Source organism: Canis lupus, chromosome 6, assembly GCF_048164855.1.
Source record: "Canis lupus baileyi chromosome 6, mCanLup2.hap1, whole genome shotgun sequence".
NCBI lineage: Eukaryota > Metazoa > Chordata > Mammalia > Carnivora > Canidae > Canis > Canis lupus.
The window spans coordinates 58,746,477-58,769,501 of NC_132843.1; the positions used below are offsets into that span (position 1 = coordinate 58,746,477).

Sequence of the window (23,025 nt, forward strand, 5' to 3'; positions counted from 1 at the left end):
GTACTGCCCCCTCTTGGCTTCAGTTGGCAGTCAGCATGCCACAGAGCGGTCTACAGACGTCCTTCCCAAAGCTGCAAGGTCTGGGCATCCCGAGTGTCCCCGCCTAGCCCAACAGCATCTCTCCCCAGAAATGCTTTATGTTACCAGAGGAGTCTCTCCTTTAAAGCTCTCCACACATGTCCCTTTGCTTCCCTCCTTGAGCATGTCCCAGGCTACTCCTGCGAGCAGCTGCCACCAGCACAGATTCTTTGGTAGTTGACAGAACGTGCACTAAGCCTGCCCCCGAGAAACTGTCCAAGGAATGGGATAAACTCTCAAGAGTTTATGGTGGAAAGTATCTTCAGGATCTTGCAATGGCTTCCTCTGTCTCTTCTGTGGGTCCCCCTGAGGGCTCAACCATGCTGTCCCATAGATACTGACTAGCCAATTGCAAGGAGAAAAGAGGTAAAGTAAGGCTGGAGGATGAAACAGTCAGGCTCTACTTCAACATCCAGAATTCCACAGTGGGTTAGGAGCCCTCTTTTACGAAGCACCATACTCCTGATGCCTAGCACTGTGCCTGATGTACAACACTCAACGCACATTTCGGAATGAATGCATAGCATCATTACCTTGCGAAGGAACTCAGCCTTCCCTCAAGCTGCTGTTGCCTGAGGTCTCTATGTCACTGAATCTGCTGGCAGCAACTTAGCAGTAAAGTCAAAGTGCACTTGGCAATTTTTTAAGAGTGGAAAGTTGATCTGATCAGGGAACTATCTTCCCCTCATTGGTAACAGAGATAGAAATGACATATTCTGGAGCCTCTGACTTTTGTGGCATTAATCATCTACCCTTTATAGTATAGCTGGCACTTGGGGCCAGGTTTGAAAATGGTGTCAACTACTCTCATTTTTTCGAAATTAATTACTTACCTGATCCATTTCTTGCTGATTTCTTTGACATTAGTTTTTCTTATGTATTTTTAAATTTTCTCTTTAATTTATAATCTTCTAATAATTGAACCAACTTCCCAAGAGTTCCATGAGATTCAGGAAGACTGTCTCTGACAACAGAGGAATGGGAATTAGGAATGAACCAGAAATGGTGAGTGGCTAAACAGATCAGCTTAAATGAACAGGGTTTGTTGATTTGATGGTTTAAGTCAAATGGTTTTATGTTTTGTGTTTCAGTTTAAACACAAGTCATGTGTTATACCTGATACATATCCTACTATCCTATATCCCACCCCACCCCACCAAGAAAACTTTCCAACTTGCTTTATAAAAGAAAGGTAATTTCAGGAAAAGTGGTAAAAGAAAGGCTGGTATTGGCTCCTAGAACATCAAGGGGTAGCCAGTAATTTGGAATGACTACCACAAATGGGAGGTCCACATGTGGATTTACTCCATTCCAGGTATTTAACCCTAGTCCTACCTGGTGCCAATCACTGGGCTTTAAGGTCTAGCCTATTCTTCTAATGCCAGACTTCACGACGTATCACCCCCACCTTTCCTCCCCATACCCACAAAACAATCAAATCTGGAGATGGGGATGAGGGGTGATGAAAGGGTAGGCTGGTGCCAGAGGCTCTGGGGGCAAGGTGTTCAAGGAGATGTTATCTTAGACATATACTGTCACTTCTCTTGGGAAGGGGAGAGGAAGAGATAGAGTATGGCATTGACTCATGTACTCATACCATCAGCATTGACCGACTGACTGCTAGATGCTGTGCATGTTGTTACACATTGCTGGAGATGTGGTAGGTGTGAGGAGTGAACCCAGAGATTAGCTGAGGTTTCTCTACAGTAGGCTCTACTTTGTTAGACAGGGGTCTAACAAAAACAGAAAACTACTAACAAGTTCTCTCTTGGTCCCAATATCCACTTCTGTTGGAGCTTTAGCTGTAAATAGGGCCAGGGTTCCACCTCTGGGTCACCAGAAGAATCTGCATAAAGATGCAGGCAGTAGAGCCAGACAGCAAAGGTTTTGAATCACAGGTAAAAAAGGAGGCTGGTACAGCTGGACACATTCATGAATTTTTTTCCCCCTTTGTGGAAGGCACCTGGCAGCTCCTTTGCACTTAAAAGGCAGAAACACCCAGGCTGCTTATCAAAAAGGCTACCCTGGGGATCCTTTTCCAAAGAGAGCACATGCCCTACCCCAACCAAAAAAAAAAAAAAAAAACAAAAAAAAACAACAAAAAAAAACCAAACAACTCTCTTTCATATGGGCAGGAGAAATTGTGCTTATTTCCTGATCTTTTCCCAGCAAAGAGACCACAACTGGAACTGAAAATGGTTGTGAAAGGATGAGATGTTGACCTTGATTTTTGGAATGAAGATTTGGGCTTTCTGTTCCATTAGCCTAATTAGTAGGTGTTTTGTGACTTGTAAAATATACACTAGTGTTTCTGTGAAGAGCGATATTACCTAGGGTAAGTTTTATTGATATCCCTTTGAAATTTTTATCAGTTATTCTTTTGTTCAAAAAATAATAAGCTGAACTGAAAATTTATTCAAATAATTCTAATAATATAGTAATAATAATATGAAGACTCACAATGCATTGAACACTTACAGAATGTTAGACATTGTGCTTCACATATAATTACTGTATTCAATCCTTATCCAATCCTCACTTGTAAGATAAGTACTAATAGCCCTGTTTTACAGGGCATGGAAATTGAGGCTCACAGCCATTAAGGAAACTTCTCAAGAGCCAAAGCTAATAAAAATTTTTATGCAAAATTGCTTGCCTTTAAACACTTGTTACAAACAACTACTCTAAACTTCTTCTACTGCAACATCAGTTGAGTTAACCTGTTCAGCCATGAGTCAGGCATTTTTAAATGTTGCATTCTGTTATTAGAAGTAGAAATCACTGGCAGAGTACATAGAGTCACAGAACATTAGAAGTAGAAGAAATTCTAAGTATCATATAATTCAGGTTAGTTATTATACAGGTGAGATTATTTTGAAGAGGGTTAAGTAACTTGCTCCAGGCCAGGTGGCTAATGGCTCAACTGAGATCAAGAACACAGATCTCTTGATTCCCCACCAGTGCTTTTTCCTTCCACATGCCACCTTAGAGTAGGACGGGCAGAAGAGACATATTACTACTTAAGAAACAAGCCACTTGGAATGCCTGGATGGCTTAGCGGTTCAGCGTCTGCCTTCGGCTAGGGGCGTGATCCTGGGGACTTGGGATCGAATCCCACATCGGGCTCCCTGCATGGAGCCTGCTTCTTCCTCTGCCTATGTCTCTGCCTCTTTCTGTGTCTCTCATGAATAAATAAATAAAATCTTAAAAGAAAAAGAAAGAAACAAGCCACTCATCCCCAAAGAATGAAAACCCCAAGTGATGTCAAGTTCAGATTTTCACATTTGATGTGGAATATGCCATTGCATCACCATCTATCTTGCAAATTTATATCCAACTTTTTTTTTTTTTTTCAAAAATAAGCTATTAGTTGTGGAGTGGAGCATATAACTTACAATCAGAGATAAAAGTGCTGGTAGATATATGTATTGTGCCTTCTGCTGATTTCTCTTGGGTCTATTATCACCACAGCCATCCCACCTGAGCACTGATCTATAGGCTGGATAAGAGACAATGGGCTAATATAACACTATATGTTGACTCTACTGGAAATAAAAGTTTTAAAAAAAGAAGATGGGCTAAACACACAGGTCCTATCTCAGCTTGTTGAATCTAGGAAACAACAAATTTGGCTGGAAGTAGGCTTTCTTCTCTTCATCTTCCATCAGAGATCCAGGTTCCTCTCTTCATCACAGTTATATTGGGTATCAGACTGATACTTACCAAGTAACTTTATAGGCTCTACTAGAAGCATTATGCTAGAAGCGATGAGAATTTTAAAAAATTATACGCCTTTGCATTTGCTATTTCCTCCATCTGGATGGTTCTGTCCCAGTTCCTTCTTGTCTTTTCCAGGTTTTAGCTAAACCCTATCCCCTTATCACCATCGCTGAGCCTCTCTGTGGCCACCATCTTAATCAGCTCTCAATCCAACTTCTATCACATCACTTGGTTTCAGTTTCTTCACAGTATCTCTCACTATCTGGAATTACTGCTTTCATTTATTTGTTACCTGCCACTGTCTCTCTTCACTAGTATATAAGCTCCATAAAAGCAGGAAACCTTTTGTGTCATTCATCATTAAATGCTTAGTGCCTAGACCAATGTTTAGATATGGAAGGTGTTAACTAAATGAATAGGTAAGCCCTCTTCCAAGAAGCAATCAATCAAGTTGTGAGGGCAAAGCTTACATGTCTGGAGTAGAAAATAATCCAGAATACTATAATTAACTACTAAATTGTATGTATACATGATATGTCACTATTGTCAGGCCCATAATTATATGATGGCAATTTGACATCACTACCACATTTGTCCCATTAACTAAAATGCTAGCCCTATGTTAATATGAAACTCTATAACCATTAGTGGTTTCTACAAGAAAAAAAAATGGTGTCCTCTTGATATACTAATTAAAAAAAAAAAAAAACCTAGAGAATGCTTGAGAAAGGAAGATGAAGACAATGTTGCCTACAGTACAAAGTTTAGAAAAATCACCTTATCACCTTTAGTCCTGATTGCTGGCCTGTTTCCAATTCCCTTCAGTGCCTAAGGGCTTAAGACTGTTCAATTCTGCACACAAGCCTACCGATCAATGGCTTAATCAGAGAAAAGTCCTAGTCCAAAGTGAAAACCATTCAGTCTAGTCCTCTTATCTGTGACACTCCTCTGTGGGGATGACACCAGGACATACCCCCGGAGGCCACTGTGCCATGGCTCCAGCATTAAAGTTCCTGCATTGGACAGGACGAACAAAGATGATGAGGGAACCCATTCTCTGTTCATCTTTGAGACAGGTCTATCACCTAGCTGTTCAAAGGTCCTTGGACTGGCAGCATTGGCATCAAGTGAGAGCTTGTTAGGCATACAGAATGTCAGGCTCCACCCAGACTTACTGGATCAGAATTTCCAAGTTAACAAGATCCCAGGTGTTATGTATGCACAATTAATTTTGAGGAACACTGCCATAGAAGAAAGCGAAAACTACTCCAGCTACTGTGCCATCATCACTAATCATGGCCCCCAAATCCCACAACAATAAAAAATCCTGGGAACTCAAGGTAAAAGGCAGTGGATCCACTATGAAGTCTAACCAGGGTTGACATCTGGCGTTGTTGCATTCGTCTTAGACCAATGGCCTGGCTTCAATTATGTCCTAGTCCCACCTCCATTTTGTTCACTAACCTTCTTACTGTAATCTCTTCTTGTGCCATTGGCAGGCAAAACGGCATGCAGCCACCTGCAATCTATCTCAGGAAGGCAAGACATTCTTCTTGTCCTGGCTCTCCCACGGACTAGTTATGTGACCACTTGCAAGTTATTTACGCTTTCTGAGACTCGATTTCCTTATCTATAAAATGGGGGAGGGTAAGACTTCAGGATTAAATGAGAAAAGTCTATAACATGCTGTTTGGTTATATTATTCATGATGATGTCTTCCTTCAGCCTACAGATCCAGTTAACTCTGGACTCTGCATCAGAGCCTAGGGACTTGAAGACTCAAATTAAACCTCACCCATATGTTAGGAAAGCTTAGCTCCTTTTCAAAGCCTCTGTTTATGATACCACCAGGCTCAGCTTCAGCAGCACCTTCACCAGGCCTGTCTGCCTGGGAAAGCCATAGAACAGCTGTCTCCTCTAAACCCAAATCCCCTCTCTGCTCACTACAGGGCTTTGCATATAGCAGGCCTGCAGCAAATGTTTGAGGAATAAATTAATTAATCATTTAAAGAAAATAGCTATATGCCATAATTGCTTTGCCACTAGAGTGCTAACGTCATTGTTGTAAATGTGCATAAAAAGAGCCTTTGGAGCTGGCTTGCAACCCTAGGCTTGTAAAACATAAAGCATTATAGAAACTTACGTTATCACTCTTTGTTGGATTTCTTTCTTTTTTTTTTATTTTTTTTATTTTTTATTTTATTTTTTTTAATTTATTTTTTATTGGTGTTCAATTTACTAACATACAGAATAACCCCCAGTGCCCGTCACCCATTCACTCCCACCCCCCGCCCTCCTCCCCTTCTACCACCCCTAGTTCGTTTCCCAGAGTTAGCAGTCTTTGCGTTCTGTCTCCCTTTCTGATATTTCCCACACATTTCTTCTCCCTTCCCTTATATTCCCTTTCACTATTATTTATATTCCCCAAATGAATGAGAACATATAATGTTTGTCCTTCTCCAACTGACTTACTTCACTCAGCATAATACCCTCCAGTTCCATCCACGTTGAAGCAAATGGTGGGTATTTGTCATTTCTAATAGCTGAGTAATATTCCATTGTATACATAAACCACATCTTCTTTATCCATTCATCTTTGATTTCTATATTGTGTCCTGAACTTAATTAGATTTTTATGCCATTTACCACAATTATGTAAGTTAGCCTACAAACTGCACCAGCATCAAATGCACAAGAGTGGGTCTCTGCTGACCAGCACTCAGAGACCAGGATCAGAAGGCTGGCTGCCGATCCAGCTATTGTTTTTGCTTCAGCCATAGCAGAAATTTATTCATTATTCTGGGGAGAGGGACCAAATGAGTCTGTCTGAGGCTCTATCCACCCAAAAACAAATCCATGGAAAGTGGAAAAAAACAAGTCAATGGAAAATGGAAAACATGGCATCCTGTGTGGTGGAAATACAATGCCACCTAGGTGGTATACTTCCTCCTTTGACTCTAATCTAACTTAAGACTTCTTGGAGCTAGAGGGTCACCTAATGGAAAAAACCCTCAGCTTTGTATCATGGAAGAAGAAGCTGTTCTTCTTAACTTTCCCCACAGAAACGAGGCAACAGACTAGCAACAAACAAACAAACAAAAGCCCAGTGGATTATGGGACGAGAAAGTGCAGCAGAAGAGTTTTCTTATTGCCACTTGTCAACCCACATAACCTCACTGATGTGTACCAAAGGCAATGGCAAGGAGAGATAATGACAAAGGTCAGATCTAAAGTAACAATGAAAGTGGTATTGGAAAAGGAAAGGAAGAAAGCCCTGAGGAAATCCACTCGTGAATGGAATATTGAAAGAAAGAAAGAAAGAAAGAAAGAAAGAAAGAAAGAAAGAAGAAAGAAAGAAAGAAAGAAAGAAAGAAAGAAAGAAAGAAAGAAAGAAAGAAAGAAAGAAAGAAAGAAAATGTACTATGCTTAGCTTGTCAGGTGGTGGTTTAAAATTAAGCCTTTGGAAGTTCTTATTTGAAGAAGATTCAATTTTTTTTTTCTTTTTCGGTCACTTCTCTGGAATCTACAGATCTATAGCTCTTTATTGGTTTCTTCTGAAGTAAGAACAAAATAAAGGATTCATTCCTTCCAAAACAGTGGATGCTAATTATATGCCAGGCACTGTGTCAGGGATAAAGACTCAAATACTAATAAGACATGATATTGTTTTGCACTTCCTCCCAGGTTTCTATCCAAAGTTCAGCTCTCTGTAGATAGCAATTATACATTTTGTTTTGGTTATTTTAAGTTAACTTTGTAAGCCTTCACTCAAGGTAACGCAAACTTTTCAGAATATATTTTTTCAATGTGTTACAAGAGTTTGATTGTAAACATGGCACATGTTTATTGTGGGAAAACCAATACAATTTTTAGTACAAAAAATAAAAGTCTCTACCCCATAGCCCTCATCTTGGAGCAAACAGACAATTTGTTCTCATATATACACAAATAAAGCTATTTTGAGATTATACACATATGTTTCTCTCTATATAGATATGTATACATACATATACATACTGTATACACACATCCATAGGCATATTTTTAGTGAGAGACTAGAAGATTATATATATATTTATATGTATGTGTATTGGCACATATTTACATATATAATTTTTAAAACAGATGAGACCCTAATATATCTCTTCTGCAATTTGCAATTTGCTCTTGTTCATTTCCCAATGAACTCTTCTGCAGTTTGGTTTGTTCATTTCCCAATGGCTAGGAATAGAATATGTCTGGATGGATACACAGGAAACTGGTAGCAATGGTTGCCTGGCTGCCTCTGGAGAGTAGAACTTGATCACAGGGAAATAAGAGTGGGAGGAAGATTTATTTTTCACTTTACTCCGTTTTATACATTTTGAATTTTTAAATAAATAATCTTTTTAAACTAAAAAAAAGGAGAGAACTATGGTAAGTGCTGTCAAATCTATTACCATGGGAGACAGTCATACAAGGGAATGAAATGACAAGAGGGGAAATGTGAAGAGCATCACCAAGGGATACATACAAGGCAGCAAACAACTCTGCCCAGAGCATCAAGGGAGGTGTTAAGAGTGGTGGCATATGAGCTTCCCTCATCTGGAAGAGCAGGAAGGACGGCTCCGTAGAATGGAGGCAGAACACAGGACAAGGCAGCACATACACATAGTCTCTGAAGTGTGGCAAGTATCAAAGCCCTCTTCCAAATCTTCATCCTGAACCCAGAGTTAGGGCCTGACACTGGGACAGGTATCATTTAATTGCAAATGGCAATTTATACAGCTGAAGAGGGCAATTAAAAAATGAAAGTAAGAAACAGAAATTGTAGCCAGGAAGACTAATTTGCTAATCTTAAGGGGCTACGGAAAGGGGAAGATCCTCCCAGAAATTATGCAACTGAACAGAGACATCTGGGAAAGGAGACACACAGCGAACCCCAAGAGGAGAAGGGACAGGGATCCAAGAAGAAATTTCTGAGACAGAAACTCAGTGGTGAAGACCTCAATGAGCATATCTATGGCCTTAGACTGGGGCAGGGAGGGAGCCTCTGAGGTCTTCCACTGTCTGCAAGCAAATGCAAGGGTTGGGATTGAGAGCAAGCAGCCTAGTATCCAAGGGGAGGACACTTGGTGTAGGGAGTGGCCAGTGACGCAGCAGCTGGGGAAGGCAGAGGTGTGGCAGGCTGAATAAAGGCTCCCAAAGATGCCTAGGGCCTGATCTCTGGAATCTGTGAAGGTCACCTGTGAATGGCAAAAGGAACTTTCCCCGAGAAGCTTAAATGAGGACTCCTGAGATGGGGAGATTATCCTGGATTATCTGGGCAGGCCCCATGCAATCCAAAGGGTCCTGATAAGAAAGAAGAGGCAGGAAGAGTCCTGGCAGAGAGCCAGGTGACTCAGAGATCAGAGTGACACACCTTAAACATGGAGATGGCCACAAACCAAGGAACACAGATGCCCTTGAGAAGCTGGAAGGGGCAAGGAAGGGACCCTGCCCTAGAGCCTCTAGAAGGAGCTACCTTACTATACCTTGAGTTTAGCCACTGAAGCTGAGTTTGAACCTCTGGCCCCAGAACAGGGAATAAATTTATGTGGTTTTAAGCCACCCAGTTTGTGGTGATTGGTCACAACAACCCTAGGAAACTAATACAGGAAGCAAGGTCATGCTCATGTTAGGAAGGCAGCTAGAAGTTAGTGAAGGACTTCAGGCCAAGGAGTCATGTGGCTAAGTGGTGTTTTAAGAAGATAGTTGTCATGTGGACTAGACCAGAGAGGCAGGAAACTGAAGAAAAGGAGCCACGTGAGGAAGCAGCCTCAGTTCTCATGAGAGCTGATACTGTAAACTCATACAACTTCGAGAGATGGACAGGAAGAGACACCTGTTGGAGAAATATTTAGGTGGTAAAAAAGAATAGCACTTTGTAAATGGGTGAATATGGTGGATGGAGGAGTCATAAAGTGACCCCTCACTTTGTGTCGCGATCCCACAGCATAGTGGACAAATGTACTAGTGGATACAGAGAAAAGAGATGGTGACCACTTAGATCCCCACAGAATATCCAGGTAGAAATGCTCAATACTCAAGGGCAGATGAGGTCTTGAATGTCTGGGAGAAGCGAAGAATTGGAGATGTAGGTTGAGGTGGAATTGAAGAGAATCCCTCAGCAACAGTGAAGCTGGATATTACAGAGGAAATTCTGGAAACAAAGCAAAATGTAATGATTTCTTTAGAGGTGTAAGGGGAAAAAAAAAGAATGAGAAATAAAGACCAAGAATTATAAAGAGAATCTGCAAGAGAATAGAATCAGGGACACCAAGGGAAGACAGAATTTTTGAGAAGGCAGACCTGGTCAAGAGGGACAAATTCTTCAGCAGGCATAGATAAAATAATCATCGGATGGAAAAGTGAACCTCTGATTAAGAAGCCTTTGATTCCCTTCTCCAGAGCTGTTTCTGTAGAGTGAAAGGGGTTGAGAGCGAATAATAATAATTTGAAAAGTGAAAAGAAGTTGAAGTAGAGAAAAGGTGTATAAACCACTCACTCAGTAAGTTTGGTGGTAATATGTTGAAAGGAAATAGTGGTAAAAGAGTTGTATGTTTATGAAATTATTATTTTTTTGTGGGGAGACAGAAGGCTGAGGGAGGAATAATTCAAGTGGCTGAAGGATTGTAAAGATGAAGACACTAGGGATCCTTGGGTGGCTCAATGGTTTAGTGCCTGCTTTCGGCCCAGGGTGTGATCCTGGAGTCCTGGGATCGAGTGCTTCTCCCTCTGCCTGTGTCTCTGCCTCTCTCTCTCTCTCTCTCTCTGTGTGTGTGTGTGTGTCTCATAAATAAATAAATAAATACATAAATACATAAATAAATAAAATCTTTTAAAAAAAAAGATGAAGACACTATTGAATGAATGGGGTCTAAGAGGAAGCAGAGAGGGATGGGTACTGCTGCACAGGTGGAGAGTTTAGCCTGAAGAAGAATTCATTACACTTTCTGAGGCAGGAGGGCAAAGAACAATGAGAGAAGGTAAAAGTCAGTTTAGCAGTGGAGAGGGGAGGCTGGGAAATTTCAATGCTAATAGATCTTATCTGCTCTGTAAAAAAAAAAAAAAAAGGAGAGGCTAATCTTAAGCAATGAGAAATAGAAGTTTATTTTTTGTAGGTTTTAGTCAAACTTACCAAAAGACAGATGTTCCTAAATATTGGTATGGCCAAACCATATAGTGGTAGTATGACAAATAAGTGCATGATGAATGGAAGGCTGCCTTCTGAGGATCTGGCCAAAAATATCCATCTGTGAGTTTTCGTCAGTCAGGCAGAACTAGAGCACTTTGCATGTCTATAATAAAACCCACTTGGAAATCTGCCACACCAGAAGGGCTCTTCCTACCGTTTCCACAGCTGCCGCCACCCCTTCTACCACCACCACCAATAACCACAATAAACAATTATTGGGGGCTCGCCATGTGCCCTGCTCTGTGTTAGACTCTGGGAATTTAAAGTTGACTAAGGCATGAACCCTACCTTTGAGAGATTTTGTAGGGACTTATAGAGAGGAGAGGGCAACCTTGACCCTAATGCCTGACCTGGGAAAAGTGCTCACATAAAGAGGGACTTATGAGGATCCATAAAATATGAGAGCTGGAAAGAAACACAAGATGGCATTATAGCAAGATTCCAACAGTGAACTAAGCAAAAGTCACCTGACAGGTGCTAGAGGCCCAACCCGTAAGTCCTGTGCATTTTCCATTTCATTTCACCCCTAATCAACCTCCTTTCCTTTTCATTTGGTGAGCAATTTTAGGTATCTGATCACAGGTGCAAAAGTAAACAACAGAGGAACCCTTTTTACTAGGAGGTTTTGAAAGCTGAAGCAGGCAAGAACATATAATCAAAAGACTTGAGTCCAACAAGATGTCACTTTTATGTCATGGGCGGTATAGCCCTCTCAGAATACTTGTCACCACTAGCGTATAAATCCCATTCTGGAGCAATCCCTTCAGAGTGCAGACGAGTGGAAGAAAATCTTCCTTTGTTTTACGTATTTATGAGTCTTCATCATCAGCATACTTCATGCTTTTGGAAGAAAAAGAAATTAGTGCCTAGGGAGGAGAAAAACATTTAAGAGTAATATGCAGACCAAACAACAGAAGAGATATAAAGTCTATGATGCAGAGTAAGACAGGGGGTTGGGTAATATACATGGACAACTGAGAGAGATCTAAGCAGACATACTAAAATGTTTGAATATCTTCCAAGATCAATAACAGGCAAGGGGTTGTCTACAGAATACCCAAGAGAACTAAAGTCACCAGTTGGAGTGTGACAAAATGAACTCCTACATGGTAAGAATGGCTTGGGATCAAGATAGGTAGGACACAGTGCCAAGGTCATAGATACATCTCCTCCCTGGGCTCAGTGTTTAACTTCAAGGACACTGCAATGCTCAGGACAGAAGCAAGGAATAGAACCAGGAGTTCTGGGGAAGGTCAGACTCATTTCCCAGCAGTCCCAGAACCTTGCCATCCCTGAACCATTGGCAAACAGAAACGGGAGGAATTAGCCTTTTGGTTCAATCACTAAGCTCTGGCACAGAAATGTAAGAAAGCTGTGCCAGCTGAAACTGGTCTTATCTACATTTGCTTACATGACACTCCTTTCTTGGCAAACTGGAATCGGAACAATTTTAAGAGACTGAAGTTTGAAAGGATGCTAGAAGCCTGTGATTGTGTCTTTGAGTTTAGAGGAATCAGGGCTTGGGGGGAAATGCCTGTAACAATTGGAGCCCAGACACAAGCCTTTTGCTTCTTCTGTAAGAAAATGCCCAGCCAGAAGAGAGGCCCTCATGCCTCTGCTACCTATCGAGCAAGACAAAATAAAAATGTGTATGGAGCTCAGAAAGTCAAGAGCATCTCAGCATGGAGGCACATTTTCTACCACAGCATTGCTGACACACAGGGTCCCCCATTGCAGAGGGACTCTTGATCATTAAATGTTAAGATGACCTACTTCTTCAGTTTCCATTGCACTAATTTCATCGCTTGCCCTTTTGCAACTCACACATCCATAACGTGCCCTCATCAGAATGCCATGAGGATAAGCTCAGAAGAAATTCCATGAATGGCAATTCTACATCAGTCTTGGTTTATCAGAATACGTATTTGCCAGCCAGTACTCCTCCCATACCAGAAGGTGAATTCACAAGGTTTGAATAATTCCAATTTCTTATACTTACTTGGACTGAATACTAACTAGCTATCAAACAGTGGACAAAGATTTATTTGTAAGGCTGTTATCTAGAGCTGTATAAACACTTGAGCCTATGGAGATTTCCTCTTTGCACACATCAGTAGGAAAATGAGCCTAAACACAGGGCAAGATGGAGTAAGAAGAGTTTTCTCTGTGGTTATTGGAAAGGGTTGCCAGCCATGGAGGGTGGAGGCAGTACTGCTGGTGGTAGGAAGTAGTGGGGGAGACTGCAGCACTCTCTTGCTTCTCCCTCAGTCCATAAAAACAGTTGAATACCTAGCCCTTGCTATGACAGCAGAATGCATGGGGACAGGTAGTTAGAGGACTCTGGCCATGATATCTAACACAGTGACCATACACTTTTGACCCCTTCCTGCACATAAAGTTTCCTGAAACACTCCAACCTCGGCAACTTTAAGGATGGGCACAGAGCATCATCTGAATTAGTCCCTTGCCAACAGACTCCTTTGGTTTGGTCTTATGATTCGCACCTAGACCGCCGTACCTGTATGGGGAGTAGAATCTGCTGATGATCTAGGGACATCACTCACCTTTGCTGATGTCTTCATATTCCAGCCAGAGTCGCCGCTGGACCTGCTTGTTTGGGTACCAGATGGAACAGGACTCCTCAAAGCCATAGATTGCTTCCTGGATGTAATGGTTGCCAAACTGGTCCAACAAGGCCACAAAATCCCCGCGAGACGTAGCCCCGTCCAGGGAGTGGAGCGCATTGCTGAGGGCTATGGAGAGACACCACCCAAGAGTAAGAGTGAGGACTCACACCTTGGGTATCCGGATTCCCAGGCCATTCAGCCTCAAAAGCAGAAGTGCCTGGATGGCCCAAAGTGACGTCAGAATGCTGGCTGGAACCATCAGGTGAGCGTTTCCAGTTAGCTAACTCAGACAGTTTAGTTCCTAAGTGAGTATCTCTCAGGCCCGTTGGTTACGTTGTTAACTTCACGCAGGCAGAACATTGCCACATCTAACTCCCTGCTTAAGTCGATGTTGTTTTTTCTTTTTTCAAATCATAAGTCATGACATTAAATCAATTTAGTGAGCTCAAATAATAGCGTTTCAAAAAAAAAAAAAAAAGAATAGCATAGCCTAAAATAGAAACACAAATACCAGCAAGGAACATTTCACATCGTAAAATGAAGTACTGCTTCACGAAATTTCTGTTGTGTGTATGTGGGAGTGTGCATATCTCAAGGTCACAGTGTAAAAAGTGGATTCTAACTGTGGGTAGTGACCAAAAGAGTTTTTGGAGACAGAATTGCCTCCAGACATAGACACTGGTAATGGGAAGATAATGGAAGAAGAGGAGTGAGAAAAGTCATTAATATACCGCTTATATTTATTTCAGAAAATTACAAGTATATGGGCAGGGAGACGGCAGATGGAGGAAGGGATCTGTTTGCCCCCCTCCCGCCTCCCCAGACAAATCTCCAGGGATTCATTTTTCCCATTTAGGAAAATTACACTGGTAATTCCCATGACCAGTTTTCCAAATCTAATACCTCTGAACCAGGCCAGCTTCAGGCAATCTTCCTCTGTACACACCTGTGCCCTATCAGGACAAGGCAACGCTTGGCCCTGGCACGAGACCCCAAGTGCGGAAGTCCATTTCACCTGTGATGCCACGTGTGGCTTTGAAAGGCACATGGCAGCAGTGCTATCCACTTGTTAAGCCCCAGTGTACCCATCACCCGTGCTGCATGTAAACAGGACAGTCTCTACTGCTGCGTTTTTCTAGAATGAGGAGTAGCTTAGTTCTTTCAAGGTTTTTCTGTACCAGCAGGGTTGACTTCAGTAAGATTTCCCACCCCAGGCCCTTCTTGCCAAGAACCCTTTCAGGTGAAATTAAACAGAGTTCTGAGTCCCCCTGTGTCCTATGGAAATATTCTACATCCTTAATGCATTTTCTTTCCCGATGCATAAAGTTTTACCTTTTGTGAGTATAGGTCTCACTTCCTCTCTATAATTTCGTCCCCTACCTTTGTTCTCTCTTCTGTTGGCTCTAAGGCTCTGCCTCCCGATTGCTGACCCGAAGATCCTTCTCCTTGTCTTGCCATCCCACGCCAACAATATCATCTGGTTCTGGTTACCTTCTCCTCCAACACAGAGAAACCAGATGCTCGGTGTAACCCTCCCGTCTGCTACATTCTTTAGGTGGAAGGAGGAAGGAGCTGAGAAAGGCTGTCCTAGTCCAAGGGGATGAGGTGGGATGGAGATGTGTACCTATATTAAGGCCTTAGTTGTAGCAACTTTCCCATCTGCAGATTGCACATTAGGATTGCTTCAGTGCTAGGATTGCTTCAGTACTTGATTCAAGGCATTTACCGCTCAAATGTGAAGAATACTTGTTCTTTACAAGGCGCCTCACTGTTCTGTTATGGATCAATTTGTCCTCGTTTTTGGAATTCACTGCTCCTTAACTTATTAGGTATCTATCTCTCTTATCTATCATCTATCTATCTTTCCTCACTTGCTGTTTAGGGACCATAAACATTGTTTTCTATTCCCTCTCCCCCACCCCTTCCTCATTTTTGCTCTTTTTTCTCCTATTTCTTTCCTGTATGAAAACTCTAAAGGATGTTCTTTGCATTTGGAAGGTTTTTATTCTGTCAATTTATAAAAAAGTCTACTTTTGCATATCCTCTTTGTACACTGCGTGACCCCAGGAATAATGATAAAGTAGGTGTTTATCCTCAGCAGCCCCGCCTTGCCCTTTCCATCTCTTCTATAGTCCAAGATTAAACTTGCAATTTAATATATCCTTAGACAACTATTGGATTCTGGGTGTTTGCCCTTAAGGGGTGAATCTGAGTGAATAGGTTATGTATCTCACAAAGTGGCTCCATTTTAGGCTGTATTTGCAACAATGGGATCAAAGGCTTGTGCCCTTGGAAAGGAACTCCACTCCCCAGGAGCAAATAGGAGGGACGGCTTGCTGCTGTGCTCACCCTGAGAGACGGCCACTTGGTTGAGTTTGATGTGGTACATCACAGACCGGACCTTCCAGTGCTGCAACACAGGGTATCCAGACACCTCACTGAAGTTCACCATCCCTAGGGACAGAGGAGACGCAGGCTCAGTGTGTGCGATTGATTCTCAGGTCCCAAGCCTACTGGGTTAGCGGGTGTCATTGTGAGAAAACGAGAAAGCATTCTTTGATGGAGAGAATTTCTGGAATCACAGTGACAACAGCTCTCATGTATTGAGCCTTACTCTGTGGCAGACATTTTGCTAAGCACTCTGCATATATAAAGTCATTGGATCATTGCGAGATAGGTGTTATCATCTGCAGTTCGTAAATGGGGAAACAGAGGCCCAGAGAGGGTGTTATGGGCCCTCAGCCATGAGGCGGGGCCAGGATGGAGTTCCAGATCTATCTGAGACAGGGCGGGGTTCTCAACCCTTCTACTATAATATTCCCTTAGCAAATTTATATGAAACTCTAGGCTTACTGTAACATACGCAAGTTTTACTCTCTTTAGTAGCTGTAGTAATTGACTCAGCTCACGTACCTGATATTGAGTTTTCTGTCCCATTTAACTGATTTGTGTTCAGTATTTAAGTTTTAATTACTCTGAAGCTGATAATGCTTATTTCTTCTTCACCAGGAGGGACAGGGTCAGCGTGACTCAGTCATTAAGGAGCAGGGTGGCCCTGTATGGAGTGCCAGACACTATAACAGACACTTTATTTGTGGTCTTTGTTTTAACAATGAGAGAACTGAGGCTCTGAGAAGCCAAGGTACTTGCCCAAAGTCATTCTCAATAAGCATATCCTTGTAGCCGCTTAGACATGCTAAAATGGGCTGTTCTTGCTTGAGCATCGTGGAAAAAGAATGGCATCCAATTTGAATTCTAGTCATTACCATAAATATAAAATGCTACAGAAACAAAATAATTAGACTACAAGAAATAAAAAAAATCACCTTGCTAAGTTTGGAAAACCAATTTTAGCTTCATCTCTATGCCTAACATTTGCTGTGTAAGTTATAGAAATAAATATATATGTATGCATGTGTGTATGTGCATATATATTTATATGTAAATATAATGGCACCATGTATAGAAACTTTATGTATAAATATTATATGTATAATATGTATAAATACAATGGTGTATAAATATGTATAAATATTATATGTATAATGTGTATAATATGTATAAATACAATGGTGATAATACATACATACTAAATTACCCTGCCATTTTGACCCATGATTTCTTCAGGCTAAATCAACTAATTTAATACATAAACTGGATGAAGAGGGGGTGGATTAATTAGCTGCTTGTCAGCTCTGATCAAATTAGCCCAGTAACTGCCAAATTTCCATTTCCATGTGAATCATACAGGAATAATTGTTGGTGAGGCAAAAAGTAAAAAGGTCAGAAGAGGTGCTTCATGAATCAATTGCTTACACTTTATCTCAGGCAATCAAAGATAAGTTGCTTGAAACTAAAAGAAGGTTTTCAGTACTTTTCTTCTTTCAAATGTTCTTTCAGGGCATTAGGCTTTGTGACAACAGTCATACTATCCCATGCTCTGGCTTTTAACCTTTCAGTTAATTTTAAAAGCATATAAATGAAATTCCAACCTTACAGGATTAACACTCCTCATTAGAGCATAAAATGTGCGTGCTTCATAGAACTATTCTACATAACATGCATTCTCTAGTTACATCAGCTCACCAGCTTGCTGTGATTTCAAGAAGTCTATTAATAAAAAAAAAAAAAGTAGCAAATCCAGTCAATGAAGACTTTTCAGTGTATTGGAAAACATTCCCTTTAATAGAGTTGTTTCCTAGTGGGAAAAGAGACGGGCAGGAAATCAGGAAGCTGGGGTTCTAACACCAGCAGTGTTGCTGGAGGGGTCAGGTCTCTGCTGCCAGTCGCTGGCTGAGTTCCTCTCTGGCTACCTGGCTGGGGGAACTTTTTATTGCCAGTGCTGTCATCTGCCATGTGAGAGGCTTAGCTGAGGTGACCTCTTGCTTCCTCTTCAAACCTGAGATTCTGACCAGCTCTGTGACTTTGGACAAGGTAACTCATATGTTCCCATTTTCCTATCTGAAAAGTGGCAATACTGGAATTCATCTTACCTGCTTCACAGGTAGGCTGCCAGAGCCCAATAAAGTTATAAGCATAAAAGTATGTTGAGAAAAAATAAAGCATAATATACATGCATGGCTTCTCTCATTATCATCTGCCTCATCACTGCTAATTGTATAAACCGGCCATTTCTTCATAGATGTTTTTATTATAAATTCCTAGGCTTTAGTTCAGAACAACAGTGTGAAGAAGAAAGAAAGAACGCAGGATGTCAGGGGTAGGAAGGGATAGCAGTGTCCCATGTTCATCCACGATGAGCCAAGCATCTGAGCCCCAACACTTAGCCCCTGAACAATAATCCTACTGTGTGCATCTCGGCTCTGCCATAGTCAGGGAAACAGTGGAGGTGTTTGTTCTGTGTCTCCATACGGATAATATGTCCATTAATTAGAAAGGGGTATTTTAAAGTATATGTTGTCATAGACTGCGTCATAGGATTCTTTCTCAGGGTGTCCTTGACATATAGTCAGCTTTAGTATTTTATTTTATTTTATTTTATTTTATTTTATTTTATTTTATTTTATTTTATTTTATTTTATTATTATTTGGGAATACATTTCTCAATGACTCTTTTTTATTTTTGAACAAAATATCTCTATGTTTTCTCAAGAAGGAACATACTTTCCCCTAACTATGCTTGGAAAATAGAATGACTGAATAGAGTTCTGTGCAATAAAGAAAGGAAGAAGGAGGGATGGAGGGGGAGAGAGAGATAGAGAGAGGGAGGGAGGATTGCTCTCTTCTGTTATTTTATTTGAAATGTCATAATGTATTATGCCCAAAAGTTTTAAAAGTCTGTTTTCTTCAGATGAGCCTGAAGTTCCAGAGAGATCAGAGCTCTAAATCTTCACACAAATTTAGTAATGATGGCATCCATCGGCCCATGAATGTGGCCAGCAGCTTCCTCTCTCTCCTTGGTCTGCCTCCAGATTCTTCTTTCTCTCAGCTGAGAGACTTAAAATACAAATAGACAACAGCCAGATTGCATATAAAAAATAGAACTCTGACCCATAATCTGCCACAAAAAGCTCAGGAAACCAACCTATTATCTACAGGAACCAGCCCAAGAAGCTAGTTTACTGTCTACAAATCACTTAGAGAAGTCAGACCACTATCTCCAGCAATCAGTCCAGGAAGCCAAACAATATGCTCTGTAAAAATTGGCCCAACATGACCAGGACTTGATTGATAACTGACAACTTTCCTAGTTTTTGTTCTTGCTTTCAACTTAGGTCCAACCAGACAAATATCTAAACATCTACCTAGAATGCCTCACTCCTAGCCAGTTGGCCCACCTACATGCTAATAGCCTCCAACCAGAGACCACCTGAAGCACTTGCTTCTTTCCTCTAAAGCTTTCCTACTCCTTTTCCTATTCCTCTGCCTGCCTTCAGTCTTGGCCAAAATGCAAGTGGTGGTGGCTGAATCCCATGCTCTAGCAAGCTCTGAATAAATAGTCTTCACATGTTTTAATTTGGCGGCTCTTCATTTATTTCCACACAACTTCTAACCCCAAAAAGGCTGGTGAAGCTCAGAGTTCTTAACTCTTATTTTGATGAAGAGGGAAGCACTCAGCAAGATAACACACATAAATCAATATTTTCCAGTATGTTTTCTTCAAACCAATAATTCTGAAAGATGGAAATAGTTATTATGTGTAAAAGGATTCTCTAGTTAAATAGGTTTGGGAATTGCTGGGTTAAGTGAAGTAGAAGGGATTTCTTCACTCCAGGGCTTCTTGGGACTTGTCTCTCTAGGCTAAGGTGTTACAAATTGCTGAGAAGTAGATACTATAGTCTTTCCAAATGTATTTAAATAAAGAACCTATTTATTAGTGGAGCACTGGCTTTCCATGGGGAGGAGGGGGAAGAAAAAAAACATCACCATGCTTGTAAATTGTAAATGCTGAGATTGAAGATTCTGAAGATCACTTTAGCTCTAAAATCTTCTCAGCTTGTAGGTTTATGGGGATTATGACCTATAATAGCACCTAGTGCAGCATGATACGATATTCTCTATGTGACTCTCAGGAAAGATACAATTAAAATGTTACCAGAACTAGAAAGTTAATATGGGAGAAATTTGGTCAACCATCTCTTTAATTCTTCTAGTCATTCTGGGCTTTAAAAAATAAGACTGAAACTTTGTACATCAAATGTTAGACTTTACTCTTTCAAGGCCATGAAAAATGGAAGTGATCCATATGGATACCCTTTTACTCCTTTTACCTCAAATATGCCAAATTAGGAGAGGTCCAAGGGTGCTGTGGATGAGGACCAAGTTTGGATTTGTCCCTTATTTCCAAAGATGTAGATTCAAGTATGTTCTTCTGATATTTCTCAGATTTAGCCACACACTCCTCCAAAAAAGCCTCAGGTAGCATCTAGGACTACTCTATGTCTTCCCAGCCTAGCGCCTGAAGTATAATCTCCTCACTTCCACAATGCAGTATTACATGTGAGATCTTGGTGGAGCTTTAAACAGAAGACATGTATCTCTAATGTGGAACCTGTTCTATTTGTGTGTATCATCTCACACTTCCCTTCACATGCATTTTGCATACACACAGGAAGTGTCTCTCAGCAAAAGTGGTGGAAACAAGAAAACTAGATTCTCGAACACTAGAGATGTCAGCTTTAGACATATGTCCAAAGGATGCATTTTTAATTTTTTCAGTTTAGTGTGTGTGTCTGTGTGAGTGTGTCATCTTTTAGATTTTGATGGCATTTATTCCTGGTCCAGCTTATATTTAAATTGTTTTCTCCCTACTCCTTCTGTTTCTATAGGGAAAATACTATTTGGTACTCTGAATGTTCATATTCTTTTTCTTCCTTGATATACTTATTTATTCAACAAATGTACATCTCACTATGCATTAGGAACAATTCTAAAAACTTTACAAATATTAATTTATTTATTCCTTGTATTCATCCTACATGGAGGATAGTTTTATATCCATTTTCATGGGTAGAGAAGGTAGACAACTTGTCCAAGATCACACAGCCAGTGAAGAGTTGAGCTGAGCTATCAGGCCCCAGAGTCTATGCGATTAATCGCTACACAATACTCCCGTAGGCAGACCTATTTCTAATCCGGTTCATGTCTAAAATAAAGTTTAAACATAAGTTGATATCTTGAAAAGGCTTGCCCTCAGCACAACCTGTTCTTCTGAGAAGGAAAGGAAAAGGACAGAAAGGTATAGGATAAGGGAGACATAGAATGAGGAAGGGAGAAAAATAATGGGAAATGAGCAAACCAGCAGTGGAACTGAGCTCACATCCAACTTTCTAGCACATGATGCTGAGTTCCTGGTTGTCTCCCCCTTTTTGGTCCAACGGACCCTTTGAAGTGTCTTCTTTGGTCCATGAGGTGTTAATGGGTGGGGTGGTCTTCAGAGGCCCAGAAATGAGAAGCATTTCCTCCTCTCTCACACTGGTCCATAAGTACTTTCCAGAGAACACAGTGGCCCCAGTGACAGACATCTAGGTGATGATAGACATCCACCTTCTCTCTGACTCTACTCCCTCTAATCCACTGAGACCTCTGAACTTTTACCCATCTATTATGCCATCTATTTTCAAAGATCTCAATAAGACTAGCAGGGAAAGGTATTATTAGACCATTTTGCAGATGATTATATACTAATCTTGGCAATTTCACTGACAAATAATCTTACTATAGTGTTTTAGAATTGAGGTTTTATTGTGTATCAAGAAAATCACTGGCTTCAAAACAAAAATAAGTGAGGTCAAGAGTTTTGATCTTGTGAAACTGTTGGGAGCTGCCTGGTTTTTGTCAGTTGAGTAAGGGCAGGAGGTACACTCACCAGTCAGGAACTCAGGGTCGGGGGTGGGCTCCGAGATTTCCTCCAGGCACTGATTCTCCAGGGGGACAGTGGCCACCACAAGACCATCTGGCAGTTGCTGATCTAAACCTCGAGCAAAGTTGTTTTGCCTGGAAATGTTAGCAGATTTTCATTTCTGAGTGTAAAGGTGAACCCCATTCCTTGATGGGCAATCTGTATCTCAACCTATAATAAAAAATTCTTCCTGGACCAAAAGGTTCCCCTCTCACTGAACCCCACTTGATGGACATGTCTGGAGTAGGAAAAGGTGTGACAGGTAGGGCGAGGGCTAGGAGAGATGAGAAAAATATCAGCTGAAAAGGTCTACTCAGAAGATCTAGAACATTCTTCCCACCTTTCCATCCCAGACCCTAGTGCCTGATCCCAATCTCCACAAGATCTAGGCAGATGCAGTCTCATTTCTAGACTACAGAGAAAACTCCAGCCACCACATACTTATTATCAGTTTGCTCATAGGAGTCCAGTCCTAGGTTGCTATAAATTGCTAGTCCATATTATGACATCCTCCTCCTCCCCCCGCCCCGCCCCGCTTTCTCCTTGCCCTCATTATCATTATCTCCTGGTAAGCATGAGCTCTGAGGAAGATGTACTCTAATAGCCTAAGAGAGAATAGGAACAGGGGTCAAATGGAAAATCTCCAAGAGATATTTTAAATCAATGGTTCCAACATTTTGTTCTCAGGACCCCTTTATAGTTTTAAAGATAAATGAACACTCCAAGTAGCTTTTTCTTTGTATGGATTATATCTATCAATATTTACCATATTAGAAATTGAAAGAGAGATTTTAGAAATACATATTAATGCATCGAAAATGACAATAATCAGTCCATTAAATCTGAACATAGCATGAAAAATGATGAGGGGTTGGCATTTTAAAAATATTTTTTGCAAATTTTTAAAATGTCTGACTTAATAGATACAGTTGGATTCTCACATCTGCATGCAACTTATTGCAATATATTGTCTGGGTTGATATGAATGAAGAAAATCCAGCCTTTCTGTAACTGGAAAAGGC

The 23,025-nt window shown here is 41.0% G+C and overlaps 1 protein-coding gene across 5 annotated transcripts in view; it reads right to left on the reverse strand.

Annotated features, from left to right (window-relative positions):
- The window catches only part of ASTN1 (astrotactin 1), a 299,188-nt gene that overhangs the window by 58,433 nt on the left and 217,730 nt on the right, over positions 1-23,025 (reverse strand). For all 5 annotated transcript variants that reach the window (XM_072830739.1, XM_072830737.1, XM_072830738.1 and 2 more), the window contains exons 14-16: positions 21,971-22,098; positions 15,991-16,095; positions 13,579-13,767 (exon numbers count right to left, since the gene is read on the reverse strand). In XM_072830739.1, the coding sequence (XP_072686840.1) occupies positions 13,579-13,767; positions 15,991-16,095; positions 21,971-22,098 (422 nt within the window). The remainder of the gene's footprint in view (positions 1-13,578; positions 13,768-15,990; positions 16,096-21,970; positions 22,099-23,025) is intronic.